The sequence below is a fragment of the Helianthus annuus genome, chromosome 7 (assembly GCF_002127325.2).
Source record: "Helianthus annuus cultivar XRQ/B chromosome 7, HanXRQr2.0-SUNRISE, whole genome shotgun sequence".
Classification (NCBI taxonomy): Eukaryota; Viridiplantae; Streptophyta; class Magnoliopsida; order Asterales; family Asteraceae; genus Helianthus; species Helianthus annuus.
Window position 1 is genome coordinate 3,357,135 of NC_035439.2, and position 20,135 is coordinate 3,377,269.

The 20,135-nt window shown below is 34.5% G+C and overlaps 2 protein-coding genes and 1 long non-coding RNA gene across 28 annotated transcripts in view; all 3 read right to left on the minus strand.

Moving 5' to 3' along the window:
* The window catches only part of LOC110867612 (F-box/FBD/LRR-repeat protein At1g13570-like), a 96,758-nt gene that overhangs the window by 64,266 nt on the left and 12,357 nt on the right, over nt 1–20,135 (minus strand). The window lies entirely within an intron of this gene.
* On the minus strand, nt 5,221–8,780 carry LOC118480535. Of its 5 annotated transcripts, none has more exons than XR_004863157.1 (7): nt 8,044–8,780; nt 7,635–7,916; nt 7,003–7,550; nt 6,399–6,671; nt 6,278–6,323; nt 5,951–6,077; nt 5,221–5,495 (listed from the first exon to the last, which is right to left on the minus strand). It is a non-coding gene; the product is annotated as an uncharacterized LOC118480535 (long non-coding RNA). The 5 variants fall into 5 exon arrangements; XR_004863156.1 differs by lacking the exon at nt 6,278–6,323 and having other exon boundaries at nt 5,221–5,720; nt 8,044–8,202; nt 8,537–8,776; XR_004863155.1 differs by lacking the exon at nt 6,278–6,323 and having other exon boundaries at nt 5,221–5,720; nt 8,044–8,202; nt 8,278–8,776.
* On the minus strand, nt 15,524–17,771 carry LOC110867618. 22 transcript variants are annotated; one of them, XR_004863149.1, is made up of 5 exons: nt 17,362–17,769; nt 16,570–16,813; nt 16,269–16,351; nt 15,868–15,911; nt 15,524–15,738 (listed from the first exon to the last, which is right to left on the minus strand). XR_004863149.1 is itself a non-coding variant. In XM_035975501.1 (4 exons), exons 1-3 carry the CDS (start codon nt 17,605–17,607, stop codon nt 16,308–16,310), a joined length of 534 nt encoding a protein of 177 aa, XP_035831394.1. In that variant the 5' UTR covers nt 17,608–17,769; the 3' UTR covers nt 15,524–15,738; nt 16,269–16,307. The 22 variants fall into 22 exon arrangements, 9 of the variants coding, with proteins under 9 accessions (XP_035831394.1, XP_035831393.1, XP_035831392.1 ...); XR_002551707.2 differs by having other exon boundaries at nt 16,269–16,476; XR_002551706.2 differs by having other exon boundaries at nt 15,865–15,911; nt 16,269–16,476.

Genomic DNA, 20,135 nt, shown 5'->3' on the forward strand with positions numbered 1-20,135 from the left:
AAGTAGTTATCTGTTTGACCCATTGGACCTAAAATACGGCGAAAATCGACCCAATATAGGTAAATCGAGCGATATTGCCATATGCACATAGTATTGGTGTACACGGTTCGATTTAAACCCTGAAACCGCCCAAACTGGTCATCGGTTTAGTTTCACGGTTGGTTTTTTTTTCTAGAACTTCCGGTCGGTCAGCTTCAAAATTTCAAACGGTAACAAATGGTAAGATTTAATAATATATATTTATTGCTTATGTATCTCATATTTTATGTATATATATTATAGGTATTTTCTATTAAGAGTTTATATATATTTTGTTATGTAGGAAAAAAAAGGGTTTTCATCTTATTTGTTAGACGGTTTGTTATATTTGAATCACAATGACTCTTATGTTTATGTCTTTGTTTTAGACACTGCACTTCTTTTGTAATTATTTTATGTATTTGGTTTAAGTTTGTATTCTACAGGTTGTTTTGGACACCAAACAATTTTTATGCATTTTGATACTTTGTTTTAAACTTGTATTTTGGATCACATTTGTATTTGGACAACACTTGTATTGAAGGTTCAGTTAAGCCCAAACTGTGAAACCAAACCATTAGCAACGGTTTGGTTTGGTTTGGTTTGGTTCGGTCTTAAATCTCAACGGTTCACTTCAGTTTTCAATAATAAAAACCGTTACTAACGGTTTGGCTTACGGTTTGACATAAAAACCTTCCAAATCGGACCGTGAACACCCCTAGCACATAGCATTTTCAGCCAACTCAGTTATACTCCTGGACTGAACAAATAAAGTCAATATTGATCAAAGTGCTATGTAGTCACCCGCTTTCTTCCTGTATTTGTCTTACAAATGGTATAACCCTCTTCTCTATTTGTACTGCAAAGTTTACTAGATCTACCAAGAATTCTAGCATATGAACATGCATATAAATCATGTAAACGTGCTTCAATTTTGTTAGTTGCATTTGTTATTGTGTGTATATAATTGCAAATCTTATAATTTCTTTATTAGTTCACTATCCTAATGTTGGAAAGTTATCTCTAATCAATCGTATTACTAAAACGTCGTATGTGTCCTGCCACTTGTGTAACAGACCGGAAAACATGCCAAAATGGTTTCATGTCAAAACATGTTTTATGTGCCGATAAAACCAGGTTGGGTTGACCCATGAACACTTTCTTTTATGTGCCGATAAAACCAGGTTGGGTTGACCCACGAACACGATATACACAACGGGTATTAAGCTAAGGTATGAGACACAGTTTTAAAATCAAGTATGGGTATTTTGTCATCAATGGTGGTTCTTATGCTGGTCAAATGTGCCAAAATACGGTAATTATATATTAAATGGGTCAATATATCAATCTAAATTAAAACGGGTAAAACATGTCAAATTATAGTAAATACATGTTAAATGGGTCAAAGTGGTTTTAAGATATACTTATTTTTATCTATGTTTTAATATAAATTTTATAAAAAATGAAATATAAATTTTATAACGAATTTTAAAACGTTATATCTAATATGGTTCCGTCTTTTTATAAAATTTATATCAAAACGTAGATAAAAATGAGCACATCGCAAAACTATATTCGTTTTTTAATAAAACATTAGATATCAGAAGTTATAAAAGAAAAACACAAATATAAATTTGTTAATATCAAATCATTTTGTATAAATAGTAAAAAGTTAGTGTAAATAGTAGGATCCTTAAGTTTTTGAGGGATCTCAACAGGAAATTACACTATTAGTCGTTTAAGCTTGTTCAAGTTTTCACCTTGAACTTTATAAATTACAATAGTTGTCCTTTGTTTCAAAACTTGTCTCAATTTTTATTTTTTACAATAGTTGTCTTTAAATTTTTGGGTTACCTTTGTGCAAAATGACAAAATTACACTTAAAGGATGAAAAATGTAATTTACTCTAATGATTTACGGATCATATGACACTTTTCATAAAGAACTTTGCGTTATTTAAGGATAATTTTGTCATTTTACACGCAACTCACATCAAAATTTAACGCTCATTAGACTATCTCCAATGCTAAGGGTGCCCTTAGGCGCCCTTAGCTGCCTAGTCAGCTGCCACATCATATCCTTGTAAATCCTTAAAAATCCTTAGAATCCTTAAAAATCCTTAAAACCTTCCAATTTCTTCTCCAACCATACAAACATCCTTACACATCCTTATATTTTCCACATCACTTGTTTTTTTCTTTAAAATAAATTAAGAGAAGTAAGGATTTGAATAATAAAAAAAAATATAAACATAATATTGAAATTGCTTAATTTTTATATAGTCGATTTGGTAAATATTATTTGTGTATATAAAATTTTAAGGTAGATCATAACTATATACAAGAAATAAACGAGGCTGGCAAGTTAAATTAAACAAAACAATGTCGGTTGTTTTATATCAAGTGAAATAATTAAAATTAAAAGAATAAATAGTCAAAAACATTTTTAATGTTTGACCCATTTGTACGTGTGACTATGGGCTTTGTTCTAATCTTTAGAAATATTTAAATGTATTGGGCTATAAATTATAAAGAGATTTTTACATATTTCTCTCTCCTAAACTGACTTATTATGTATTTCCCCAAATAAAAAAAAAACAATTACATATTTCCCCTTCATAACCCATATATATTACATATTTCCCCTTTTCATTAAAAACTCTTATTAAATGACTATTTTACCCTTAATGAACTATTAAATGAATATTTACATATTTTCCATTTCTAGTATCATCAATCAATCACATATCTCCCCAATTCATGTAATAATTTATTAATTCTTCTACTTGCTACTATTCTCAAACAATACCATAATAATCATAATAAAAATCCAAAGAATACATTAAGAAATACCTGAACATCTCTTATGCAACCTTCACAAAACATGTGACCGCACCTTGTGGCCATCTGTTCAACTAGCGGCCCCATGCAAATTGGACACTCGAAGGTAGGTGGCTGCAGTTATAAAAATAAATCAATTTTAAATGATATGTTCATTCATAGCCAAAAAAAATAAATAAAGTACTTGCAACATTTAATCACAACGATGCTAATCAAATAACAATAAATTGTTACTAAAAAGCCATAGCACACAAGCATGACAGCCCTTTAAGCATCAATCATTGTAGCATCTCCTTCAAATCAAATACACATACACACAACACATATGTTTGTTTACACACAGAGAACATTACCATTGAACTACTAGCTTCTAGTGGAAAGTAGATCCTGTTGATTTGCCTGTCAGCATACTTTTCCCTTTTGGAGAAGAACGCTAAAACTGGTTGATGAGAGACTAAGACTAGTGTTATTTTGTCTAATTTATGTAGCTTCTAAGTTGGAGAGATATGTAATTGATTGATGATATTAGGAATGAGAAATATGTAAATATTCATTTAATAGCTCATTAAGGGTAAAATAGTCATTTAATAAGAGTTTTTAATGAAAAGGGGAAATATGTAATATATATGGGTTAGGGAGGGGAAATATGTAATTGTTTTTTTTATTTGGAGAAATACGTAATGAGCCAGCTTAGCAGGAGGAAATATGTAAAAATCTCAATTATTAAGAAAGCCCAATTCATACTTATTAGATATAATTAGGTTATCTTCTCCAATAATCATAGTGATATTGAAGAGCCGCTACTGCCTTCTGGTTAGGCTTCCACTTTCCAAAGTTAAGTCAAAAAAAAATTCCGAGCATTCACAATTCGCAAGTCTTCCTTCATCAGAACTCCTCTCATGCAGTAGTCCCTATATAATGTATTTGTTTATTCTTATTTTTTCTGAAACTTGGCTCAATAACCGAGGAAAACCACACCCAAAATTACGGGCTTTTCTTTTCAGGCGGCCATCGGACAATGGCCTCCAATGCAGGGACGGATTCGGGCGTGGCTGAGGTGGATCTCGGGCGGGATGGGATAGGCGCATTGGAGACAGACTTCAAAATAAATGATCAAAGTTGTAATTTATGAACTTAAAGAACAAAAGATGAAAGTTTGAACAAACCTAAAGAACGAAAAATGTAATTCTATTATTTAATTTGATTATATTTGTTATTTGTGTAGAGAAAATTACTATAAAAAAATGTTAAACCAAGTTTTAAGCCAAAAAAAAACATTAAAGTTAGACCATGGGGTATTGTTTGGATAGTCCCCAAATGTACCATCCGTTACGTAGGCGTCAATTCAGCAATGGTGAAGGACCATCCCCCTGGGGACTACCCAAGGGTGTGGAAGACTACCCACATAATATAAGGGGAAGGTTCTATGCAGAACACTAAAAATTACGAGAACACGCAGAACAAAATGAATCACCCATTTTTACAATCCTAAAAACCTAAAAAGTAAAGGAAAATGTTACAAATGGAAGATTTATTGTTTCTCACACTAAAATTTAAAACAAAATATGAAAAAAAAATCATTTTTTATATAACCTACACATATGTGCATTCTGTGTAGGTTAAATTACCTACATGTATGTAGGCTAAGTATAGGTAAAAATATAAGGTTTTCCATGCATATATAATATACATACGAATGTAGGAAATATAAAATTTAAAAAATATGGATTTTAAATCATAAAATCTAGTGATTTAGAGTTGTTCTTTTTGTTCTTGCAATAATTAGTGTTCTGTAATGATCCTCATCCCATAATATAATATATAATATATAATAAAGAGGAGAGAGAGAGAAGTCAGAGGGGAAAGAGGAGAGGGGGCCCACCGTTTGCATCGTCGCCTCCGTCTTGCAGATGCCGGGAGGGAAGCGACGCAGCCCAGGGGGTCGGTGTGGGACGCCGAGGACGATCCAGGACGGGGGGAGACGACCCCCATACCGCACGGTCTTAAAGCCTTTCAAAATAAATATTCCCAAAAGCAACCAATTATATACTTATACAAAAACCAACTCGCGTCGGTTAAAAACAAACTAGTTTAATACCCGTCCGGTGGACGGGTTCTTTATTGTCATAATCTCATAACTACACTTCCTTGCTTTCAGTGGCGGATCTAAAAAATTATTATAGGGGTAACGTTTCAAATAAAAGGGGTAACGAAATCGAAAAAACGTTAAATTTTTCAAAAATTTACACTAAATTTACACTACCATCAGAGTGCCAAGGGGTAACGGAGATTACCCCTTCTTGAAGGGTAGATCCGCCCCTGCTTGCTTTTTAAACGAAAAGAGAACATGTAAAATATGATATTAAGACATATAACCAAGGTGGGGTTTGGTTTTTAAATGTACTGGCAATGTGTACACAAAAGGAGAGAGAAAAAGATATAAATGTTTATGAACTATTTGTTTTATGAAGGTTGCAATCAACAGTTAACTTGATCAAATATAGAAAGCAAAATGTTATCGCTTACAACCCTCTAAACCCATTGCTCTCACGCGTGTCCGCCTTCCTTTTTCATCCTTGCTTCTAGCGACCTCTTCACTCTCTCAATTGTGCTTTCTAAATTCTTCATCTGTTTCATCTGCGTATCATGTCAGTCTCGTAAATAAATCCGTCACAACACGAGATATACAATGCTTAATAACTACTGTTTGCAATCCTGTTGTGTATGAACATCCCGTGAGCCCGATATAGAGAACCAAACTATAACTCACGGCACTTTCTTTATGTATGTGGCCATCTTAACTATTTCACATTTATACAAAAAAATATATGTTGTGCTTTCTAAATTCTTCATCTGTTTCATCTGCGTATCATGTCAGTCTCGTAAATAAATCCGTCACAACACGAGATATACAATGCTTAATAACTACTGTTTGCAATCCTGTTGTGTATGAACATCCCGTGAGCCCGATATAGAGAACCAAACTATAACTCACGGCACTTTCTTTATGTATGTGGCCATCTTAACTATTTCACATTTATACAAAAAAATATATGTTACGTATTGAAATTATATATCAAGATTGATCATACCATGGCGCTTTTGCAAGAAAGTGGAGTTAGAGAACTCGTGTGCCTGCCTACGGTGTGAATAATAAATTGACTTTGAGCAGCTAGTCTGTCATGCTCTTCTCAAGTCATTTTCCATCATTTTGCACCCCTAAATTTGGGAATTTATAATAAGAAAGTGTGATGTAAACTCATGAAAACAAAATGACATTGTATGTTATGTTTAACCTCAGTTTCAAAAATCTTAGGAAAAAATAGCATAATATTCATCCTTTAACCTTCATACATAAAGTTTAGATATCTTTATGTATGATGGTCAAAGGATGAATATTATGCTCATTTTTTTCTTACCGCTTTCTAGCCCAAACATAGGATGAGTACAAACCAAATCCGAGTCCTAAAAAATTATCTTAATCGTATTAATATCTACATTTAGTCTTTAAGTGGACCCAGCCTTAAGTAGCGTAATCACCTGTAATTGCTACCCAAACCACCTGTAATCTCCGACTGAGAACTGAACAATCAGCGCCGATCGCCGAACCTCCTGTAACTGCCGCCAAACCACATGTAATCTTCCGAACCACCTGAAATTGCGGACTGAGAAGAAGAATGAACAGTTGGGCGTTTGATCCTACCTCGCATCAACGCCTCTTTAAAGCCTAGAGGGGAGTTCTTCTAATGTCTGAAACCTCATCCCTCAAGGACCTGATAAAATGATCACCATCGTCTGTATAGTGTATAGTAGCTGCCAATAAAAAATTTAAAATCTTGAATTAGAACATGTAATTTTATGCTAATGATGCTAATTTAAATCCAAAATGATGAATTTGTCTCGTAGAACCCACATAAGCATTTTATCAAACACCTTAAGTGCATAAACATAAACTTGCCACATTCGATGACACACATCGATGGATATCTTCAATTGTCAAATGTCAAAAAAAGGTATAACATTCAGAACAATAAGAACCGATAATCAAGTAACTCAAAGTGTAGAAAACAAACATTTTAAAACAAATTGATGTCAATTGCAAAAAAAAAAAAATAATAATAATAATAATTAAAATAAACAATACCTCCAATGTATACTATACTGATGTTAACGTGGGAAAGGAGGTTGTGGTTGTAGCAATGGAGGTGAACTGGCATTCGGCAAGACGGTAGGTGACTGCAACTTGTGATTCTCGTCGTCTACATCAACACTGTCTCTACTTTCTCTACCACCGATGGTTTTCCGACGAGTTCTACATCTAGTAAACCGTCATTCAGTGGGCAGCGTCGGTATCATCATGCCATCCGGAGAGCCATTGTCGCCGGCTGGAACGGACGCCGGAAACGGCGAACCCCATCTCGAATTTGATCCAAGAAAGCCATGAACGGAGACATCGTCATCTCCTCTCTGCATCTCTCTCTCTCTCTCTCTCTCTCTCCGTATCTGAATGAACCTATCTTAGAACCCACTAGAAAAAAGATAAACAGAAGGCCTTCAGAGAGGATGTGTGTTACAACCGTCCATATGAACCAATCAGAGATGACCACAGTATACAAACACTATTCATTCCACTCCTCTTGTTAATAGATAGAGATGTATTCCAAAACTCTAATCACAAGCCACTGCCTCAACCTGAATAATCAAAATCAAAATTAATAAATAATAGCAAGAAATAACGTTTTTTCATATATTTTTTTGGTTAAAGCATCCAACAACCTTGTAAAGTATTGTTAGCTTCCAATTTGAGGAGTCAATGTGTGTACTGACATTATAATTTGCTATATCAGAAGGTGACCAAAATTCTCTAGAGCTAATGCAGTAATGAGTAAACTCATGACAATGAGTAAGCAAATAAAGTAGGGGCTTTAATTACTTCAACCAAGTGCTCACATAAAGAACCAAAATTGGCTACCATGACAAAGCTTGCTCATCATTACAGTAATGTAGCATCCAAAATCCTAGGAGATGAGTCCTTGTAGCTTTAGCCCTTTCAGTTTGCTGTTTTCAAAAGTGACGAAAACAAAAAGAAACCTATTATCCCCCCATTTTAGTTTAAACACGATCAAAACCGATGAACTAAAGATTGAAAGGTACAAACTTTCATATAGTATAGCGTGGGATATACCTTTCGATTGGGAAGCTTGTGAAAGGGCCATCAAAGGGTATCGATTGGGAAGCTTGTGAAAGGGCCATCAAATGGTATCTTACAAAACACCTCCCAATGTGGTCACACGTTCTTTTCGTGCCTAAGGATTCTTCTTCATCATCCTAACCGAAAAACCAACTACAGTCACAGACATTGAACAACAAAATTAGCACTGAAAAAAAAAACAGTTATAAATTTAAACTTTCAACATACCTGACATCTATCAATGGATTTCAGAAGATATTATTGAAGGATTTTGGGCAGGGCATAATTAGGGCAAATCGATTTAGGGCAGAAACTATTTATGACAGAAAATTACCTTCAACACTTCCATCAAGTAATTAACACAATGGATTTCAGAAGATAAGAAAATATTATTGAAGGATTCAATTAGAAGAAACTAATCAGATTTCAGAAGTTTGTTTGAGGGAATCAATCAAGTGAGCAATAAACAGGATTATAGACGCATTACCTTCAAGACTTCAAATCAATATTAACCCACAAATCAAACGATTGAAGGTACGACCTTTTTGATTCAAGGGTTTACATTATATAAGGTTGTTCAACAACTGCATTGAACCCACGATCCATTTTTTGTAGTTTGTAGGTAACGTGATTTGTGGAAAACATGGCAGGAAAAGGCGGAGGCTAAAAAACTGCCGTGAACTGCTGTGTTAGCAGTTAAAAAATGAGTTTAAATGGTCAGGATTTTATTTCACCAAGATCCAATGGTGGAGAAAGATTTGAAAAAACAGTTAGACTTAATGGGAACCATATATATATATAATATTGTTGAAGTCGCGTCGGTTTAAAAAGGATGTCGTTTCGGTTCATGTTTGATAACCGTATATTTGATAACCGTCCACATGTTTCCACGTGTCATCTTAGATATAGAACACACATACTGTGCATTAGTGTGTCTCTTTTTTCTTTTTATATTTAAAAAAAACATATTTTTGTTTTTCTTCTCTCTAAAACTTTAACCCAGATTTATCAAACCTTTCAGATTCTCTCTTTAACACAAAAAGATCCATTTGATCTCAAATCACTGTAACTATGAATATCAGATTTCATCAACAAGAAACCATCAACCGATTTCATTAACACGAAACATCAAATTTTGTTTTGAAGTTTCAGTCTTCTTCTACGATGATGATAGCCCGATGAAGTTAAATCGGTGACAGCCCAATGAAAAAAACAATAATCTTTTAAACTCAAATCTCTGATCGATGTACATACAATGATATAAACGGTCGCAAATATTCAAGAACCGTCATAACTTTGTACTCCGAAGCGTCCTCTCCAACCGTCGTCACCATGGCGTCATCTGCCACCGTTTCACACCCTTTATAACCCTCAACAGCGTTACGCCACCGACACACTCACTCATGCTAATATTATCAATTACCCACAGAGAAAACAGAGCAATGATCCTGATGGTTTGCCGAGAGTTATGTCTCATTGTTAATGGCGAATTTGGTGGTAACAAACTTCAATCTCAAACACCAAATTTGGTTTTTCTAATTTTGTTTTGATGCCTAAGACGTTCGATTTGTAAGTTTAATTTTGTTTGTTAATTTGACTATGTAAGTATATAGGATGAAGTTGCAAATCTAAGGATAAAGTCGAGTAGGATGAACTTGCATGGTAAATGATTTTATTTTGCTTTTGCAGTTTTGCTCGAGGTTAAATGCAAATTTATCCAAGGTGAGTAAATGTTTTGATTTTGACCGGATTCGATGATGAAGTCAATGGATTCATGGAAAATAAAATATCACCAGGGTACATTATTTGTTATATTTTGAGGGATTTTTGAAAATTGGTGGGCTCATTTACCACTATTATGTTACCCAGATTCAATTATTCAAGATGGATTCATGGTTTGATTAATGTGTTGTGTTCAAAGAATAAGTCCAACAATGGTGTGGATTGTGGACATCAAATGAAGAAGTGGTTTTTTATCGACCGAGGAATGTAACAGTCAAACAAACTCCGGCATTTATATAATACGTAGTTGCAGACTTAGATACGATTTGAGCGAGAATCAAAATAAGTAGATGATATCTAAATCGGGTATGAGATGTGTCTATATTTTGAACAAGTAGATTATGTACTTTTTGTGGGATTCAAGAATATGATGATTTATGTTTTATCCTAGATCTCAAAATAGGAAATCAAATGTGGCTTCAAATTCAACAAGGCAAAATTGAATGTTTTTTTTTTTTTTTTTTTACCAAAAAACAGACCATTTCATTAAACATTACGACACCAAATATACAAGACTCCCAGTTACACAACATTAATTGACACATGTTTTGAATAAATCCGGTGTAATCAAAGTCTGTTATTTTTTGTCTTTAAAGATATTCATTTTTATCTTCCCAAAAGTATATGTTTACTCCGTTCAAATTCAAGCAAGAAAAATTGTGTGTTGATCAAAATCATCCCGCCAACGGTAGGGGTAACAAGGTTACAATGTTAAAGAACTTAGGGGAACAACAATAACGCACAACTACAATGCTAACGTCCGCACAGTATATGGCAACCTTCGTGACAGCCAACCGGTTTCCGGAAAACTTCAAGGTTGCAATCGATAGACTAACGGTAGCATAGCGGATTTTACGGTGTGGATAACGGTCAAATATATTGCCTACAATGTTGGCTTATACATATAGTGTAGGAGGCAAAATTTATAATACATATGCTAATCTTTTTAGATGATATATATGACAAACTTTATATTTTATATTGTTTTCTATAATTTTTTTCTTCACTTATAAAAATACTTGGTTAGTACATTAATGACATTACGTTTTCTTCTTCTTCTGAAAATGAAAAGAATCTTTCCAAGTAAAATGATTTAGTAGGCGTTAGACAAACATTAGATTTTTCGCGTATGATATAGTGATGCTAAATACATTCATAAATAGTGTCCCGCCGCAACGCGCGGATAAGCAATAACTCGTTAAAAAACATAACATAAGTTCGTCTGAATAACTTGGAGCACGCATAAAAAAAAACACACATGAGGTCATAAAAACAAACATTCAAAAACGCCAAGAGGACCAGGCGAATTTTAGCCGACTTCTTCCCAACCCGGCTAAAATATAGCATGGTTAGCATATGTGGTTTTTTTAACAACTAACTAATCTACATCATAGCATTGGGCTAGATTAACAAGCAATTAATTATTTTAACAATAAATTAAATTTAGTAACGCGTGGGATCCTCATCACTCATGTATATCAAGTATCACAACGATTAATTACATCAGGATCATTAGCATGATATGAGTATCACATCAGGATTGGTATATACCTTATCCTTAAATTACAAAGGGAAAAATAAGGTTTGAGGTAAGAGTGCTACATCATATTCTTTAAGCATTATCCCAATTCATAAAATTATATGGAAATGAAAAGTATTAACCTTAAATATACCAATTTCTTACTATTTCCCAGAAAAATATAAGATGAAGGAATGAGATGTAGGATGATTTTTAAAAATAAGCATATTTTATCGAATGGTGGTTTTTAATTATATTATACGTTTAAGAAAAAGGAACATGCTTACGATTATATTTTCTAAGGTTGGGTGGTGTGGAATAAAGCTCTCATGTATCAGGTATGCGTCATGTCAGAGTCACATAGACAATAGGCTTTAACTAACTCACCCACTCACTAGCATGGTGCGGAATAACGCTCCTTCAACTATAAATAAAACAAAAAAAAAAAAACGAAAACAAAGAAAAGAAAAGAGGAAAAAGAAAATAAGTGATTGGTGGACAAGAAAAGGGGACCTGCACACACACGCATGGCGCTCACCATTTTCTTAGCGGAACAACCATTGACGTCCCCTTAAACTAAGACGGGGCAGTGTTGAGAGATGTTAAAAGACTTTATTGGCTGAGGTGGCCGGGGTAGCCACTCCACATCCACTGGCCTAACAAGTGCCTATGGTAAATAATCACATGCCTTCTCATTCCCAATCACCACCTTTCCCTTTCACTATGACACCAAAAGCATAACATTTTAATAAATTAAAGATCAGGGGCGACTCTGAGGGTGTGCGGGGTGGACCACCGGTCAGGGCCCGTGATTCCGAGAGGCACATTTATATATAAAAAAAAATCCGTTATGTATTCTAGTTCAATTGTCTCGATTATCTGTTACGGAGTATCTGAAGTCAAAAAAAGTAGGGAAATTTTAAAGAAATTCCGGTGGTTAGCCGGTGTCACTGTTCATGCGAGGTTCTTGTGAGTTGCAGAAAGAATAGAGAAGGAAGAGTGATAAAGAAGAACTGACAAGACCCAAACGACCTTACTTGATTAATTTAAAAAAGAGTTAATTGCCAAAATCGTCCCTGAGGTTTGGGCATGTTTGTTATTTTCGTCCAAAATGACTTTTTTGTACCAAATAGCCCCCCACGTTTGTAAATTTTTATCATTTTTATCCAAATGCCTAACTGGGTTAGAAACAACCATTTGATGAGGGTTTTTTTTTTAAATTTCACAAGTACAAATGTAATTTCATTCAACAAATTTCACTGTTTAGCACCTTGATGTTTAAAGTTGTTGCCATTTTTTTTCACAAATTTATGCAACAAAATGGATTTGTTAAATCTCAGACGGTCTTCTACATGTTTTTTTCTAACCGAACTTTGTGTGAACTCGTGCAGAAAATATTTGTAATATGACTTGATGAATTATCAAGATTACAAAGAACACCTATATAAGCCATTGTATGTAGACTGTAGAGTCTAAATCCTCAATATTGGTAATTCTCATTGAATAATGTAAAAATATCACCCAAACAAACACGTGAAAATCAAAAATCAAAACCTATTGATTTCACATGATGGTGCCTTTGTTTGAAAGTTGTGGCCTACTAAAGTTATGTTTTTATTTCCTAAACTTGTTTGGAGCGATGAGAATAAGACTAGAAATATATAATTTCAATCTCGATTATGTTTCAACCCATCAGTGTATCCTTTATTACAATAGTATCCATCGGGTTCTTGGACATACCAGCATATTATTATTAACAGGTATTTGTCTATCAGATATACATGTTTATGATCTTATGTAGTTAAAGATCACTCGATGCTCATTGCCCGAGACTTGATCTAAACTCACCTAAAAAACCGACTTAAATATAACATATTCGACTTAAACGGTTTTAGGTTTAAAAAGAAATTACATTTCAGACCCTATACTTGCGAAATTTAAAAAAAAGGAAAAATTACAAGTTTTGTCCTTTATCTTTATATCACTTTTCAGGCGTTGTCCTTTTTAACTAATGTTGACAGGCGGTGTCCATTACTAAGTATTTTGTTGCAAGTTTAGTCCTTTACACCCAACCCAGTTAAAATACCCAGTTAATTATTGACAGGCGGTGTCCTTTACTAGGTATTTTGTTGCAAGTTTATCCTTTACTTGGATATTTTGTTGCAAGTTTAGTCCTTTACTTAGATATTTTGTTACAAGTTTAGTCCATTACACCCAACAATTAACAGAGTTTTTTAATTGAGTTGGGTGTAAAGGACTAAACTTGCAACAAAATACCTAGTAAAGGACACCGCCTGTCAACATTCGTTAAAAAGGACACCGCCTGAAAAGTAGTATAAAGATAAAGGACAAAACTTGTAATTTTTCCTTAAAAAAAAAAAAAAAACCCTCATCAAACGGTTGTTTCTAACCCAGTTAGTCATTTGGATGAAAATGGAAAAAAGTTACAAATATGGGGGGCTATTTAGTACAAAAAAGTCATTTTGAATAAAAATGACAAACATACCCAAACCTCAAGGACGATTTTGGCAATTAACTCTTTAAAAAATGTTTTATGGGCCTTTTTCTAAGAGAACCCATTTCAATTTCAAATATTTTAAAAGCCCAACAGGTTAAAATAGTATTGTATTTTTTAACCTACTGTCTTACCCGTAGCCAGCTACGGACTTCTGTATCCATTAATTCAAACACTGTTCATGTATGTACAACTACTCTGCAACCTACCAGTTTCCTTTCTGTTTTCAATTGATAATTATTTATTGATTAAATTAATAGCATATGTAATTTGTTTTATACTAGTTTTTGTCCCACCCGTGTTGCGGGGCAATAAGGAAAATATTTCTCTCATAACATGTATGTCTGTACAGAGGGCAAAATCGGAATTATATTTTGAACATGAGGCGAAATCATGATTTTAAACTGAGAGCAAAATCATAACTTTGAGCTAGGAGGAAAACATAATTTTATTTTTAACTGTGGGAAAAAACGTAATTTTGAGCTGAGGGCAGAATCGTAATTTTGAGCTAGAGGAAAAAACAACATTTTATTTTTAACTTGGGGCAAAAACGTAATTTTAAACGTAGGGCGAAATCGTAATTTTAAACTGGGAACAAAATTAAAAAAGAGTTTTTGAACCGAGGGCAAAAGCGTATTTTGAGCTAGGGCAAAATATAATTTTATTTTAAGCTGGGGGCAAAAACGTAATTTTAAACGAATGACGAAAACTAATTTTAAACTGGGTATAAAATTAAATAAAAAATGAGTTGGTCCAATAAGGAAGTGACGACAACTAATAATTTTGAGCTAGGGGGAAAACATAATTTTATTTTGAATTGGAGGCAAAAACATAATTTTGAGTTGATGGCAGAATCATAATTTTGAGCTAGAAGGAAAAATTACATTTTATTTTGAACTTGGGCAAAAACGTAATTTTAAACGGAGGACGAAACCGTAATTTTAAACTGGGAACAAATATAAAATGAGTTTTTGAATCGAGGGCAAAAGCGTAATTTTGAGCCAAGGTCAAAATTATAATTTTATTTTGAGCGGGGAGCGAAAATGTAATTTTAGCTAGGGGCAAAATTATAATTTTATTTTTTAGCCGAGTACAAAACCATAATTTTAAACCAAGCACGAAAACGTATTTTGAAGCTGAGAATAAAATTAAATTAAAAACTAGAAAAGTGCCCCGCGCGCGTTGCGCTGCGGGCAAAGAAATTGACCACACGTCAACAACGTGTAATCGATCAGAGTTACAAACTCCGGTTATAATTGACCTCCGGGTCATACTTTGTAGTAAGTAGTAACTATAACCAGGAAAAAAAGCCGTGAAGTGTCAATCAATCGTACCAACTTTGGTATGATTTCGATAACCTCTAATAATATTATTTTCAGACAGCCGTGTTATTGTCACACCGGGGAAAAAAGTCAACTTGATCAAAACTAATCGACCCGTCATCGGTTAGACAGGTTACTTGGTTCTATATTCTCCGGACGTTTTGCGCAAGTGTCAAAGTCTCGATTGGCATGCGTATCACTCGTCCCCATTAACATCCATATTACAATTCTCAAATGCCACAAACTACTACAAGTGAACAGTGTACTATGTATCGTCCCACCACATGTAGATGTATAACCTTTCTAAGAATATGTAAACATAGAGACATATACACATTTGCACATAATCATCATTTATATCATAAATGTGTATTTAGTCATTTTTCAGGTTTGTTATAGTTAGATTCGATAATATAAATGTGTATTATCTAAAACATTACACAAAAATACAATCTAAATAACAGAACGGTTCAGGCATATGATATGATTATACCTCTCGGAAGATCGTCCTTGACTGCGATTAATCGGCACAGAAGTTGCTCGAACACCCCCTGAATACAACACCAATATAACAATCCATAAATACAAATTTCATAAGGGTGGCACTGGCAACTCTACAATTGGTGTGGGTCCCATTAAAGTAAAACATAAAAAATAAAAGTTGATACATAGCTTACAACCATTGATGCATAACCAACTTTACAATTCATCCTTTCCGCTATATCTACAACTCCAAAACCATAAAATAATAATCATGTTTTCTACACTTGCATGTCCCTTTACTGGCTGTAAGAAATCAAGCATTCAAGCCTCAATGAGAATGGCATGCAGGTGCTGGCATGTGGTATCATGTTTTCTACACTTTATGACTTTAAACCAATAAGTTAAACCTACAATCCTACATCCAAGCACCTGAAAATTAGAGAGATCTATACAAATCTTGGACTGTTACAACACACAACTTCCCAATAATAAATATTAATTAGACTTTAACAGCCAAATTGGCTATCCGTATGAATCATTATTAACATTCTAATATTCAATTTCAACAAAATTTATGTAAGATTAAATTGATACTTACATAATTCACTCCGAAACCCGAAATCTAGCTGCACTTTAATTATGAATCCTTTGACCAAAAAGTGAAAATCAAATCCAAGATATCTGCAGTCCCGGAGATCAAAGAATAATCGCCGCCCGATTGCAATCAACTTATTTCAGCCAATTGAATCAAAGTTTAAAATACAAAAAAATGGGACCCGAATTGCTGAGGCCTGCCTGTTGTAGGCCTAGTATCAGGCGATTTGTATAGAAGAAATTAGAATCTCTGCTCACAAACATAACAGATATATGCAGAACAAATTACATAAACCCTATAATACCTTGCGTTGGTGTACTGGCTGGAGACCACCATGCGTCACCAATAGGTGGTTTTAACATTGCCAGAAACCGATTTGCTAACTTGTGACGTTGACAATGCACCTTCATATCTCTGATCATACATGCAGGCCCATTGGAGACATAATTCGACGAAGATCTCACTGTTGCTGGAAGCGTGACCGGCCGTTCTACTCTCTCTATCAGAGGTTCTCTCCATCTTTCCTTCAAGCTTTCTCTCTCTATCATCTGATTGTAAACATGCGCATCAAATAAGGGAACCGAATACAAAATAAGCAACAATTACAACACGCTGCACCATATAAAAGTCTTCAAGCACAATGTACAAACCAGTTAAGCCTGAACATGTGACTTTAACAATTGCATGCACAAACAAATTATTTCCAAAACATTTTCAGATCAACTATATAGTAATAAAAAAAAAAAAACCTCAGATCACGGTGTCATTGTTATTCACATCCAAATCAACGACAATTACAGAAGCTTTGAACTATATTGAAGCTGATAACAAATTAACAATACTGACTGTACATAATTCAAATTCGAAATTAGATTTAAATGTAAATAGTTACGAGGATCCAGATCTACTTCAAAAGCAAATTATAAATTATAGAAGCTTGAAACTATGTTGAAGCTCATAACAAATTAACAATACTGCTTCTACACAATTCAAATTCGAAATTAGAATTTAAATAAAAACAGTTACGAGGATCAGATCTGTTTCAAAAGCAAATTATAAGTTGTGAAGTAAACACTAAACAGAAAGCGAATATTACCTTCCAATCGGAGAAAGCGGAGTCGTGTTTCGTGCGTGAACAGTTTTCTCTCTTTAACGCCGGTGCGGTGGTTACGGCGGTGTTGACGGTCCGTACCATCGATTCCGCCGTGACGTTTGCCCATGATGATGATGGAAGAACCCTAGGTTCGCCAGAATCAGGGTTGTGTCCCATGTTATCTTCACCACCGTGACGATGTCGCTGCCGCGACGTCGCCCTAGAACCACCGCTGCTGCCGGCCTCCATCTCTTTTACGGTCTCTCCTCTTTCTCTCTAGATCTCATCTGATCCCACTTTTTGTTGATTATGTTTAAGGTAGAAAAGGACACGTGGGGATAGCAACCAAATATTGAAAACCAAACCCATAAAGCCAACATTCAAAGCAGAGTGTACCTACTTCATTGCATCAAATTGTTGCAAATTAGAAGTATATATAATATATAATGATTTGGTCCAATAGAAAAGTGGCACGCAAACTGCATGGCACTATTCCTTTTAACTTGTAAGGTAATGCAAATGCAAATGTAAATGTATAGGTAGGTAATGTTTTAAGATGTTTAGATTATTTATTATTTGATTAGTTAATGATTATTATCTTTTCTATATTACACTAACGAATTCCGAATGTAAAAGATTCTATTATGACTCCCGGTAAAAAAAAAATCTAATTCGCCACTAATATGTGTTATAATTTTTTAAATAGTATATTCATATGAAGACCAAGTTATTGATAAGCCCATTTACAAAACAATTTCTTAAGTTTGATTTAAAAAAATAATAATAATTAAACAATATCCGATGTTTCTTTGGGCGGCAATTGAGACACATTTTTTCGAGCTCGGACAGGGCACCTGAATTCTGAGGGCTGGCCCAGTTAAAGATACATGATTAATTGGAAAGTTGTAGAAAAATGTATCACTAAGACATTCTTTTTTTAACCATGAGAACTAATCCCGAGTCAGATAACTAAAACTATTCAAATATAATCAGAAACCTATTTAAAATCCATCCAACACCTGAAAATTGCTGTAAAAATTTACTCAACTTCATTGTAGCATTTTATAACTCCTACAAAGTTAAACAACAATCTTCTCTGTTCTCTCAAATCTCTATATAAGTGTTATGTGAAGGGGTGCAAACGAGCTGAGCGGCTCGCGAGCTACTCGAGATCGGCTCGAGAAAAAACTCGAAACAAGCCGAGCCTTATCGAACCCGAGCCGAGCTTGAGCCTAAAATAAAAACTCGTTTGTTTATCGAGCCCGAGCTCGAGCCTGGCATGTGAAGCTTGTCAGGCTCGTCGAGCCTTATCGAGCTTTAGTGTAACCGAGCCGATCTTATTTGAACTTGTTTACGAGTCAATCCCGAACATAAAAATAAGCTTATTTAGTAAACGAGCTCGAGCCCAAGCTTCACTTATCGAGCTCACGAGCCTCAAAAGTCTATTATTTATATTTTTTCATTTAATATATTAATTAACACATAATAAACGAGCCGAGCTCGAGCTTGAGAAAATACCAACGAGCCGAGCTCGAGCTCTCATAAGTTAACCGAGCTCGAGATCGAGCCTGGTAGAGCTTGGGCTCGGCTCGGCTCGTTTGCACCCCTAGTTATGTGCTTCTCCCCACATATGAAAAACTCTAATTCACTTCGTTTTGGTTAGTTGAATCAAGAAACCAGGCAAACGACACTTCTGGTAACTATGGTGTGGTCAAATGAACCAACTTTTGAGGAGGTGTAAACGGTGCGGTTGATGGCTACATAGAAGGGTACGGGTTCGGCCGAACCCTTACGAAAGTTTTATTTTAGTGTTATATATACGTGTATTTCATTTCGATATCGTACCCGTAGAAATTTTGACATCGAACCACCTTAGAAACCTTGACGCCGAATGCCGTCTCTTCCTTGCCAGAGCGGGTATGTTTATTTTCCTTTATTCACTTTCAATTGCCTCACAATTTCTTATTTATGTAGAAACTACAAAAATTGGGGCTTCTTATTATGAATGAAATAATATTTTTATAGTTATAGACTTATATTTGTAGAACAAATGTGTGAAATTTGTGTGTTAATGAGTATTTTAGGGTTTGAATCATAAATAAATATAGAGCGATGTTGTAAAATGTAAAATAAAAGGCGAAGGACTTGAATCTTCAACTTCTAGGACAATGCATTCTCATCCCCAATCACAATCTTGCCCTTTGCACTAATACATGTGGAAAATAACATTTTAACAAATTCAAGTTGCAAAAGATCATAATTCTCAAAATCCCATACGAGGTAGAAGCAAAAGTGTTCATTTCACTAAACAGTAAACAAAACCACCAAGTGCTACAAATGAATGGATTTCAACTTACACTGAATTTTACTACAGGTGATACACATGGGGAGCGTAAAAGGATTTGTGAAATCCGCAATCTTTCATCCTCATCAATCTCATCCCATAGGAGTATTCTCACCTTCTTTAGTACAGGTGACTTGGCCAATATAAGCTTCACAAAATCCAACTCATTATCTGCATCGCTAAAATGTAAAATCTCCAATTCGTTAAGATGCTCCAACATAATATCTGAATAATCGTCAAACGTAATGGAGCCCGCAATAAATTCATCAAACAAGTCATCATCGACTGAAAGCTACATCAAGTGTCTTGTGTGAGTGTAATTTGACAAAAGAATCAAAATAAATAGAAATGTAGAATACATAGATTGTTGTTATTTACCTCTAGCTTAAGTTTCTCCAGGTTTGGAAAGCTTCTGATCAGATGAACAAGAAAA